Source organism: Microcaecilia unicolor, chromosome 9 (assembly GCF_901765095.1).
Source record: "Microcaecilia unicolor chromosome 9, aMicUni1.1, whole genome shotgun sequence".
Classification (NCBI taxonomy): Eukaryota; Metazoa; Chordata; class Amphibia; order Gymnophiona; family Siphonopidae; genus Microcaecilia; species Microcaecilia unicolor.
Genome location: NC_044039.1, coordinates 163,738,362 through 163,750,709, shown reverse-complemented (window position 1 = coordinate 163,750,709; position 12,348 = coordinate 163,738,362). Strand labels below are relative to the sequence as shown.

At 46.2% G+C, this 12,348-nt stretch overlaps 1 protein-coding gene across 1 annotated transcript in view; it reads right to left on the bottom strand.

The window, feature by feature from the left end:
- Nucleotides 1-12,348, bottom strand: part of ATL1 (atlastin GTPase 1) — a 91,788-nt gene that overhangs the window by 68,116 nt on the left and 11,324 nt on the right. Inside the window, exons 2-3 of the mRNA XM_030214352.1 lie at nucleotides 8,481-8,740; nucleotides 1,079-1,213 (exon numbers count right to left, since the gene is read on the bottom strand). Coding sequence (XP_030070212.1) covers nucleotides 1,079-1,213; nucleotides 8,481-8,740 — 395 coding nt within the window. The remainder of the gene's footprint in view (nucleotides 1-1,078; nucleotides 1,214-8,480; nucleotides 8,741-12,348) is intronic.

Below are 12,348 nucleotides of genomic sequence, written 5' to 3'. Positions count from 1 at the left end.
AGAAACCATGTTGCCTCGAGTCCTGTAATCCACTGGATTCCAAAAACTTTGCTGTTCACTGTTTTAAAAGGGTTTCCATTAATTTACTTACCACAGAAGTCAAACTTACTGGCCTGTAGTTCCCAACCTCTTCTTTACTTCCTCTTTTGTGGAGAGGGACCACATCTGCTCTTCTCCAATCCTCTGGGACCACTCCCAACTCTAGAGAAGTATTGAAAAGGTCAGCCAGTGGAGCTGCTAGAACTTCCCTAAGTTCCTTCAGTACCCTTAGATGTATGCCATCCAGCCCCATCACTTTGTCCACCTTTAGTTTAGCCAGCTCCTCATGAACACAGTCCTCTGAAAATTGTTCAGGGACTACGACCCCTCCATTCCTATTTTGTGGTTGTCTCCTGTGGTCCTGCTCTCAGCCCTTCAGCTGTGAACACAGAACAGAAATATTTGTTAAGCAATTCCGCCTTATCTTTATCATCTTCTACACATTTCTTCCCTTCACCTTTAAGTCTCATAATGCCACTTTTGCACTTCCTCCTATCATTAACATATCCAAAAAATGTCTTGTTCCCCCCCCCCCCCCCCCCATTATACTGTATTGGCTATTTTTTCTTCCATTCGCATCTTTGCTTTCCTGACTACTCTACCAGCTTCTCTTAGCTTTTCCAGATATTGTTGCTTGTCTTCCTCTTTCTGCGATCGCTTGTAGTTTATATAAGCTAATCTCTTTTTCCTTACCTTCTCAGCTACTACTTTTGAGAATCAAAGTGGCCTCCTTTAACTCTTGCTTTATTTGCTTTCCTTACAAAAAGATTTGTTGCTCTTACATTAGCTCCTTTCAGTTTTGCCCACTACTTTCCAACTTCTTCCAGATGTTCTTATCCAGACAGAAATTTCGTAATAGTGTGTCTACTGAAAAATAGTGTGCATTATTGAGCAATATCGTGCAGTACTAATGACATGAGAAAAAGTAAAATTTGGGGGGTTTCCTATTGTTTTATTCATAAAATGATAAGAAATAACATAGAAAATGTCATTTCAAATGAATGCATATCCCTATTGCAAGGAGAGGCAAATCATATACCTGTTTACCATCAGGTTTGTCTACTAAGAAGACATCACTCCATATTTGAATGCCGGTGGTCTCTCGCTCAGATCCTCCTCTCCATGAGAAGCCTGTTAGAGGTTCATTATAATCTCCAAGCCAATCACTAGATTCCTGAAAGAGAAAAACAGAATACATAAAAATGACTCTCTTCTCCACAGATATAGACGATCTTTTCTAGTTCCTAGTTTCTCAGAATTTCTCAGTGAAAGCTTTTCCTTTTTTTTCTCTCTTCTCAGTTTTCTTATCAGTCACTGAGTATACACATCATTTCTTGCCAGATTTTATATGGCAAGCTTGTGTGATGGACCTGTTGAGCCTTTCTCAGCAAATAAAGCCAACTAAGGAAAACGTTTCCAACAAAACCTCCATAAAAAATGCCAACTTTTCAATACCTCATCTATTAAGCCTATTTCACTGAAGAGAATTCCATTCTATATGTGCTGATTGAGATTGTGCCCAAAGCAAATCTATGGCTCAAGTGATTTATATACCCTCAACACATGCATTTTCTATGGAATGGCGGTAGTGTGGGTGTATGAGGAAACCTGTTGAGGAGGGGGAAACATACCTAGACTGCAGCCACTTTGTGTGGAAGGGGAACATTCAAGTGTGGAAAGCATCTACCTGCCCTCTATTGCGCAAAGCAGCAGCCTCAAGTAGGAAATGTTCTCATCAGGACCATTGCCAAGTAGCAATCACCTCAGGCAAGGGTTATTGTGGTGCTTCCACAGCACTCCCCCTCCTTTGGCTGGCTGCACAAGTCCTGTCCACACAATGGTCAGGATGAACCACTGTTGGCAAGCCCAGTTAGATGCATGTCTGGCTGGGGAGGGGGAAATCTAAAGAAGGAGGTTGGTGGTACACAGCTCCACCTACTTACTTCCACTGTCGCCTCAGCAAGGTGCCCAAAACAGGCACCCGCTCTTGACAACAGTCCTGCCAAGAAGTGACATGAAGACACACAGGGTAAATTCTATAAATGGTGCCAAAATGTAGGCGCCAGAGTGATGCATGCTGAGCGTGAATTTAATACTAGAATAAGCACTTACGCCATGTCAAAGGCTGGTGTAAGTGCTTGCACCTAGCTCTTAGCAATTAGGTGTATAACCCGTAGTATTTTATAGAATGAGTGTGTAACTCCTAGGCATGCCCCCCCACACTCATGCCACTCCTACATCCACATCCCCCAGACATTGTGCATGACAGAAAAGGAATACCCAGCTCCTAGAATAAAGACTAACTCCTAGAATAAAGACTAAGGTCAGTTGAGCATGCAACTGCCAACTGGTACCAATTAATAGTCAATTATTAAATTATGGTTATTCTACAGAACACTCTCTCTTTTAGCACTGCTAAATTATATCCATACAACTTTTGACAGAGGTAATGAAAACCTGCTTTTGTCACTGGACATCAGTGCGGCCTCCGACCTTGCCTAACATTCCATCCTTCTTAGCCATTTGGAAGACATGGATGTCTCAAGGTCAGTCCTATTGTGGCTTCATTCACACTTACAGACTAGATCATTTCAGGTTTGAATGGGCTGAATCTTCCACATTAGGACCCATTCTTTTAAACATTTTTCTTTCTCTGCTTACCTTGTTGATTCAAACTCTAGGCATTTCATTTAATATATATGCATATGACACCCAACTTCTTTTCCTCTCCATTCTCAATCTCCACAAATTATTGCTGATATTTCACAGAAGTTGGGTGTTATTGCAAACTGGCTATCAGAAAATGGACTCAAACTAAATGCTGCAAACACCAGCCGCTGTTTTTTTCCATTTTGTGATCCCCCACTACTCCCTTGTCTACCATCTATACATGATATTTCAGTTCCTTTAAGAGATTCTGTTAAAATTTTGGGAGTTACTTTAAATAACCACCTCACATTTTCAGGCCATCTTTCTTCTTTAGTTCAAACATTCATTTATGTACTTTGTTAAACTCATACTGTGCGTTCTCTTCTAGGCCCTCAATCAATTTGACTGCTAATGCATACTCTAATTATGACTAGACTGGATTTTTGTAATTCCTTACTCTAAGGATTACCTCACTATCACATACAAATACTACAGCTTGTGCAAAATACAGCAGTTCAACTATAGTATGAAGCCAAAAAACATGATAGCGCATCAGAACTTCTGATTAAGGAACATTGGCTCCCTATATCATATTGAATCATGTTGAAAACTCTAGCTCTTGCTCATCAAAAACTTTATTCCGAGGTACCATCATTTCTTTTCAGTTTTCTCATACCCTATACCTCAGTAAGGTCCCTTCAATCTCTACATCAACATCTACTTGTAACTCCCACAAGCAGATCCACTCAGACAGAGCTAGGACTATTTGCTTCAGTGTCACAGCTCTTACTCTATGGAATTCTCTACCATTAGAGCTTTGAAAGGAAAATTAATTGAAGAACTTTAAAGTGATGCTTAAGACCCATTATTTTAAACTGGCCTATCAAAATGCAACCAGTATTGCCATGTAGCTGTCCTTGCAGTTGTCCCGATATGACCTGGTCACTAATATCTCGTTATCTCTAGATATAACCCCCCCCCCCCTCTTATTATCTTAGTTGGATTTTAAATTATTTCCCATTATAAGGTAAAAGTTGTATTATAGGTTTCCATACCTTCTCTTTATTTTATTTTTATGGTTGTAAACTGCTTCAATGCTTTTAACTATCTGCGGTATAGCAACTAAATTGAACTGTGAACTAAGCTGTGCATGCAACTGACATTCTACAAATTGAGAGTCCAGTTGTGCATACTAAGTGTAAAAGTGGATCCCCAAGTTTATAGAATTCGGGGGACAGTGTCAATACCACTGAACGGAATGTGGAGCTAGTGAAAGTGCCGCACTCCCCATCCCAGCAGCTCTCTTCTCATCCTCCTGATTAGAAATGAAGTCTGAAAAGGGGAAGGAGAAAAAAAAAGCAGTCACTGGGACAGGATGCCCAGTGCTTTCACTGTTACATCTCCTGAGTCCTTCTGCTTCTGTGTTTGCAACAGTTGCTCAGCTGCTGCTTTTGACTTACCATGAGAGAGGACAAGAGAGGGTTCAGAGGTGGCAAGAAAGAGCAATAGAAAGAAAGCCCTTTTAGTGGAAGGAGATTAACAGAGGGAGATTAAAAAAAACTAATAAGGGGGGGGGGTGTAAGGAAGATAAAGGAACGGTAGGTGGAGGGGAAGAGATGGGAAGATGGATGACTGGGACATGGAGAAATGAAGGGTGAAAAGAGAGAGAGAGAGAGAGAATATTCTGGCTATGAAGGTTGAGAGAGACATAGAAGAAGAACAATGGAAAGAAAATATCAAAGAAAGAAATCTGAAGACATGAGGGAGAGATGGGTGAAATAAGGAAAAGATAACATAGAACAAAAGAGAACCAAGCAACAACATTAGAAAATAGACAAGGTGAAAAAAAAAATAATAGAGAAAGATGAGGTGGGGAGTGATCCCTTATACAACCAGGTAGAGATTACAAAAAAACAATATAAGTATAGTATTTACTGCATGTTTGGTACATACAGTAAGGCCCTCATGATCAAAAGCAAACTCCGGCGCTAGAGGCTGTTAACGCCATACTAGCGCCGGAGTTTGATGCCGACCCATAATCAGAGCCCTCGAGCGTCTGAAACAACGCACTCGAGGGCTCTTAGCGCAAGTAGCATGCAAATGCATGCTAAACAGGGCTTCTAGAGCAATTAGCTTGCAAATGCATGCTAATCAGCGCTTAACGCATTCATCCCCAATGATCAGCGTCCAGCACGCCAAAGATTGGGTTGCTGCTCACGGCAAAATCAACGCCAGCTTCGAGCTGGCGTTAGATTTTGTGGATCATTGGGGAGGAATGGTGAGCCCTGTCCAGCATGCAGATGCATGCTGGCAGGCCCCCATTCCCCCCCAAAGCAAACGCGATCAGGGGGCTGGAGGTCCAGTGGACCTCCTGCCCCCCCCCCGACGATCCCACCCCCTCCATGTTCAGGGAGGGCTGGAGATCCGTTGGGTCTCAAGCCCCCCCCAAACCCCCAGAAATCGAGAAGTGGGCGCCCCAGCCAAAGGCTCTCCCACCCTCCCACCCAGCAATGGGGGGGGGGGGGGGGCTGGAGGTCCGGTGGGTCTCCAGCCCCCCAAACCCCTAGAAACTGTTGAGTGGCCGCCTCTGGCCAAAGGTTCTCCCACCCTCCCATCCATCGACTGGGGGGTTGGGGGCTGGAGGTCCGGTGGACCTCCAGCCCACCCCAACTCCTCCCCCCCAGCGTTCTACTTCGAATACCTGGTGGTGGTGGTCCGTGCTGACAACACCCCCTCTTGGCCCCCCTCCAGGCCCCCCTACCTTTCGTTGGAGGAGGGACGCAGCATGCCTGCCTCCCTCCTCTTCCAGTCCACGCCGATGCAAAATGGCACCGCCCAGCACCGCCCATTGCATCCTGGGATGCACTGGGCGGGGCTACATACCATGTAAGGGAGCGATTCCCTTGCATGGTATGTAGCTCCGCCCAGTGCATCCCAGGATGCAATGGGCGGTGCTGGGCGGTGCCATTTTGCATCGGCGTGGACTGGAAGAGGAGGGAGGCAGGCATGCTGCGTCCCTCCTCCAACGAAAGGTAGGGGGGCCTGGAGGGGGGCCAAGAGGGGGTGTTGTCATCACGGACCACCACCACCAGGTATTCAAAGTAGAATGCTGGGGGGGAGGAGTTGGGGTGGGCTGGAGGTCCACCGGACCTCCAGCCCCCAACCCCCAGTCGATGGATGGGAGGGTGGGAGAACCTTTGGCCAGAGGCGGCCACTCAACGGTTTCTGAGGGTTTGGGGGGCTGGAGACCCACCGGAACTCCAGCCCCCCCCCCGGGTCGCTGGGGGGGAGGGTGGGAGAGCCTATGGCCGGAGGCGGCCACTTCTCGATTTCTGAGGGTTTGGGGGGGCTGGAGACCCACCGGATCTCCAGCCTTCCCTGAACATGGAGGGGGTGGGATCGTCAAGGGGACCGGAGGTCCACCGGACCTCCAGCCCCCCCCATCGCTGGGTGGGAGGGTGGGAGAGGGTTTGGCCACGACATTTTCTGGGGGTTTGGGGGGGGGGCTGGAGACACACCGGAGCTCCAGCCCTCATTGTTCGGGCCTCGGCAGGCTGTTTGACAGGTTTGGGCTTTTGACAGCCCAGACCTGTCAAACAAGTGCGGGAGGATTGTGCTGAGCGCATGCTGAGGCGCAATTCTTCCGCACTCAAACATGATAATCAAAGATAATAGCGCTGCTTAGATTTGCATGCATTATCTTTGATCATCGATACAGAAAAGCCCTGTGCTGTCCTGGCGCTATTTTTAGGGCGCTGTCTGGAACAGCACGGGGCTTTTGATCATGAGGGCCTTAGATAGCTCAGACTCAGTGAAGTGGTCCACCTCGGGTGCATGCTGCAGAAGGGGTGCAGGGTGCAGCCGCACAGCTGTTGGCTCTGCTGGTTCCCTGCTCCCTCTGCTGTTACTTCCTGTTCCAGGGCAGAGGGAGCAGGGAACTGGCGGAGCCGACAGCCGCACGGCTGCTCCCAGCACCCCAGTAGATAAGAAGAATGCACCTGAGGGGGCTTGGAGGTGATGCGCCTGGGGTTGGGGCAACACTGCACCCAGGGGTGTCATGATGCACCTGGGGGTGGGAGGGGGAACGAAGCTGCAACTGACCAAGGAACACCACTGTAGGGCTGCACGAAGACACATGGGGGTGATTTCATAAAATATTGTCAATATGTTTACCCTGTTTCACATGCAGAAAAGGGCCTTTGGAAAATCATGCAGCCATATACATAAATGAAGAGGCACATGGAAAGGGTGTACCTACATTTCTGCATCTGCTGGTAGGTGTTCCTGGGACAGAGTTTGGGTAGAGTAGAGGCAGGGTTGCAATATATGTGCATATTTAATAAAATAAGTGAGTAAATGCTTAGGGGATACATAAAAATATACTCCTTTTCAGAGCAGATACATAATTATGCATTAGCATTTCCTCATGGTTGGGGATGGCTCTGGAAGTCTGTTTTATGAAGTCATATAGGTGTCTGTGTTACCTTTATCAACCAGGCTGAAAAAACGGCCATTTTCTATAATTACCCCACAACAGGCAGTCCTACTCCTCGGAGCTTACAATAGTTAAGAGTGACAGGGAAAGGGAATGGGACTTAGTATGCTGCCTTCCTGTGGTTACAATCAAAACAGTTCACATATTATATACAGGTATTTATTTTGTACCTGGGGCAATGTGGGGTTAAGTGCCCTGCCCAGGGTCACAAGGAGCTGCAGTGGGAATCAAACCCAGTTCTGCTGGTTCTCAGACTACTGCACTAACCAGTGGGCTACTCCCTGATCACAAGAAACGAGAGACTCTGAACGAAATCAGCAAGGTCATGACTGGGAAAGAGTGGGGTTATAAAACTGAGGACATTAACTAACTATCAGGAGATTAGATTTTTGGTACAAACTAAAGTTTTGGCTATATCAGCCCTCCTCACTCACTCAATAAAGAACTACAGCTTCTCCAGGAGAAGAACCAAGAGGTATATCCACAGCTTTGTAATCTGTTTTAAATCACAAGGAGACCTCGTGAGCATCGATTTCAAGGTGTGTGACATGAAGCTGTAATAAGAACATAAGAATAGCCATAGTGGGTCAGACCAATGGTCCATCTAGCCCAGTATCCTGTTTTCCAACAGTGGCCAATCCAGGTCACAAGTACCTGGCAGAAACCCAATTAGTAGAAACATTCCATGCTACCAATCCCAGGGCAAGCAGTGGCTTCCACATGTTCATTTCAATAACAGCTGGGGGATGATTTAGGAAGAGGATGGAAATACTGTCCCACCACTTTTGTTTTAGAAAAAAAATGTGATTGCTAGGCTGGTCCTTGCTGATTAATGGTAGCGCCTGTCACTGCTCAGAGGGTTTCCATTAATAGCGTGGTGTTTTTACACAGCAGCACCTGATGAAAACATATGCACAGGCTGTGTATCTTGCATTTTACATTTATTCAAGTGGTGTGCAGGCATTTGCTTAATTTTTTTTTAAATCTCAAATGGCCTTATTTGCCAGCTGGAGTGTGCTTTCCTTGTTTCTCCTTCCCTTCACACTACACAGCACTTAATACTGTGTTAGCACTGGGGTCAATATTTTAGACAGCTGTGATCAATGGAGGTAATTTTCTTTTATATCATATGCTCATAGCAGGCCTCATTCACCAAAGATATTTTTCTCCCACACAGATACATAATAGAGAAAAAAATGTTATTTGAAAGGGCTCCTGGTGCGTTTCATAAAAAGAATACCAAAGCAAAGAATACCTACAGCAGAATAAAAGAGCAGCCGTAGGCGTGCTAACATACCATTTTGTACATATATCGCAGCATGAAGTCCATCAGGAATGATTTTCCCTTTCTAAAAGCCCCAGCCACTGATACAGCAACCACCTCTTTGTCTCTGACAGCCTCTGCCAGAAGGATGCGGTTCAGAGCAGTTTCATCCAGCTCAAAGGAGTGGTCATCTTTTACCACAAGAACCTGGACCGGGCCGGCCTTCTTCTCTGCTGCTGCTGCTGCTTCCTCCTCTTCTGAACTCCAGTCATAATTTTTGTCTGAAAATCCACCTGTTAATAACACAATCCAAGAGTTGGTCGTAATGTACTCATAATCACATTTTTTAATACAGTCTAGGACAGGGGCTATTACGTTTTCTGGGATTTTTCCTGTAAATACATTTGTTATAAAACCAGGTCAGAACCTATGACTTACAAACAAGCAGCAGCTCTGTGTCCAATAGTGTGTAATCATGAATATGTTATCTGAGCTTCCTGTATTGCCTTTTCAGGAACTGAAATATAAACCCAGTACAAAATCTAATTCAACATAAGAAATTGCTGACAGCTCTGAATTAAGTTATCAATAAGGGACCCTTTTACCTAGATGTATTAAGCAGCTGATGTGGGTTTTATTGTGCAGTAGATGTTAGCCATCATATGGAAGCATGACCCCTAGTGGTAGTACAACAAGACTACCACTATGGGTCATTGGTGACATTTTGGAACCCAGAGCCAGATGGGGCAGGAGCAGGGGAGAGGGCCTCTCCCCTCTGGTCCCACTAGCCCACCAGGGATGGACCCAGGTATGTCCTGGGGATTCTTGGAGGGTCTGGAGGGGGGAGGGGGGTTTGGGGGAAAGGTTCAGTTGGGTAACTGTGGGAGGGGCTTTATATCAAAGGAGGGGCTAGGGCAATCGGATTGGGGGATGGAGGGGTCAGGTGCTGTGGTTTCTGGCGAGGGGGGATTAGATTGGGGGACTGATGTGTGGGAGAGGGATGAGCTAGTGCTGCAGTGCTGTTTTTTACATTTATTTTTGAGTGGGCCCACATTACGTTACATGCAGTGGAAGATAGTCGGGTGCTCCCACACTACCTGCCATTTTGCATGCAACATGGTGCCCATGCATTGAGTGTAGGCCCTATGTGGCACCTCTTCCTCGTCACCCTTCAACCCTCTCCCTCAACCAACCAACCCAGGCCTCTTTCTCCTCCTTTCCTGATATCACCGAGGAGGAAACCGCCCGCCTTCTTTCCTCCTCGAAATGCACCACTTGTTCCTCTGATCCCATCCCCACCAACTTACTTAACACCATCTCTCATACTGTCACTACCTCCATCTGTCATATCCTCAACCTCTCTCTCTCCACTGCAACTGTCCCTGACACCTTCAAGCACGCCGTAGTCACACCTCTCCTCAAAAAAACATCACTTGATCCTACCAGTCCCTCCAACTACCGCCCCATCTCCCTCCTACCCTTCCTCTCCAAAATACTTGAGCGTGCTGTTCACAGCCGCTGCCTTGATTTTCTCTCCTCTCATGCCATCCTCGATCCCCTTCAATCCGGTTTTCGCCCTCTACACTTGACAGAAACGGCACTCTCTAAAGTCTGTAATGACCTGTTCCTTGCCAAATCCAGAGGCCACTACTCCATCCTCATCCTCCTTGATCTATCCACTGCTTTTGATACTGTCAATCATGATTTACTTCTTGCCACACTGTCCTCATTTGGGTTCCAGGGTTCTGTCCTCTCCTGGTTCTCCTCCTATCTCTCCCACCACACCTTCAGAGTACACTCTCATGGATCTTCCTCCACCCCCATCCCGCTCTCTGTTGGAGTTCCCCAGGGATCTGTCCTTGGACCCCTTCTTTTTTCAATCTACACCTCTTCCCTGGGCTCACTGATCTCATCTTATGGTTTCCAGTATCATCTTTATGCTGATGACACCCAGCTATATCTCTCCACACCAGACATCACCGCAGAGACCCAGGCCAAGGTATCGGCCTGCTTATCCGACATTGCTGCATGGATGTCCAACCGCCACCTGAAACTGAACATGTCCAAGACCAAGCTTATCGTCTTTCCACCAAAACCCACTTCTCCTCTTCCTCCACTCTCTATCTCAGTTGATGGCACCCTCATCCTCCCCGTTTCATCTGCCCGCAACCTCGGAGTCATCTTCGACTCCTCCCTCTCCTTCTCTGCACATATCCAGCAGATAGCCAAGACCTGTCGCTTCTTTCTCTTTAACATCAGCAAAATTCGCCCTTTCCTCTCTGAGCACACCACCCGTACTCTCGTCCATGCTCTCATTACCTCTCGCCTTGACTACTGCAACCTACTCCTTACTGGCCTCCCACTTAGCCATCTATCCCCCCTTCAATCTGTTCAGAACTCTGCTGCACGTCTTATATTCCGCCTGAACCGATATACTCATATCACCCCTCTTCTCAGGTCACTTCACTGGCTTCCAATCAGATACCGCATACAGTTCAAGCTTCTCCTTCTTACCTACAAATGCACTCAGTCTGCAGCCCCTCATTACCTCTCTACCCTCATTTTCCCTTACGTTCACGCCCGTAACCTCCGCTCACAGGACAAATCCCTCCTCTCAGTACCCTTCTCCACCACCACCAACTCCAGGCTCCGCTCATTCTGCCTCGCCTCACCCTATGCTTGGAATCAACTTCCTGAGCCCTTACGCCAAGCCCCCTCCCTACCCATCTTCAAATCCTTGCTCAAAGCCCACCTCTTCAAAGTTGCTTTCGGCACCTAACCTTTATACCTTTCAGGAAACCTAGACTGCCCCTATTTGACTGACTGTACATTTGTCCTTTAGATTGTAAGCTCCTTTGAGCAGGGACTGTCCTTCTATGTTAAATTGTACAGCGCTGCGTAACCCTAGTAGCGCTTTAGAAATGTCAAGTAGTAGTAGTAGTAGTAGTACATGCAGGGCAGATGCTGGTCATGCCCCCTGCATTTACTGCATAGTCTTTGCACTTGCCTTACACTAGTTCTTGCAAGTTTCAAGCTTATTTAGATCTTGATATACCATTCATAGGCGAACTTTCTGAGCAGTTTACAATTTAATAAAATGTAAGCATAGTAGGATAGAGAAAAAAAAATAGAAATTCTGAAAGTAAATGGATTAAAAAAAAAAGAGAGAGAGAGAATAAGATTAAGATATTAAAGGGAAAAAATAATTATTCCAGTGTTGGATCATGCCTTGCTTGCCGGGAGGGGTAGAGAGGCAAGGCAGTTTGGAGGAAGGAGAAATATATCAGTTTGTATATATTGATTAGAATTTAAGTCTCAAATGCATCTTGGAATAGGAAAGTCTTCAGCCCTTGTTTGAAATTTTTGGTGGAAATGTTCTAGTCTCAAAGGTATTGGCAAGGAGTTCCAAAGGGTGGGAGCTACTACACTAAAAAATTTGTTCCTAATGGTGTCATGACCAATAATGCGGAAAGAAGGAATATTTAGATACTTGTTTTGTGTAAACCTAACTTCACTTTAGTAAAAGGGCCCCAAAGTTTTATTCATTTAGCCATCAAACATTCTATGTGATTTTTCTCCCTGTTTAAGCATAGACAGCTGCCTGTGGTGCCAAAGTTGCCTATGTCTCTATCCAGTCCTCCTGGTAACCATAGTAACAGCAACTGCAGGGTCTTGAAGGATCATCTCCATGCAAAGGCCTGCCTTCCAGTGTGCACCCTCACAGGCCCTACAGAAGCCTGGGTTTATCTAGTAACAGAAAACATATGTGGTGAAGGATGACCAGGATCTGAGTGTCCACACTGGATCACAGGCCCCATGGTGCTTCCTTGAAGTTGTTGTCTAGGCCTTAGGAAGATCTACAAGATGAAGTGGGAGGTCAGCATATAGGAAGACAATACCC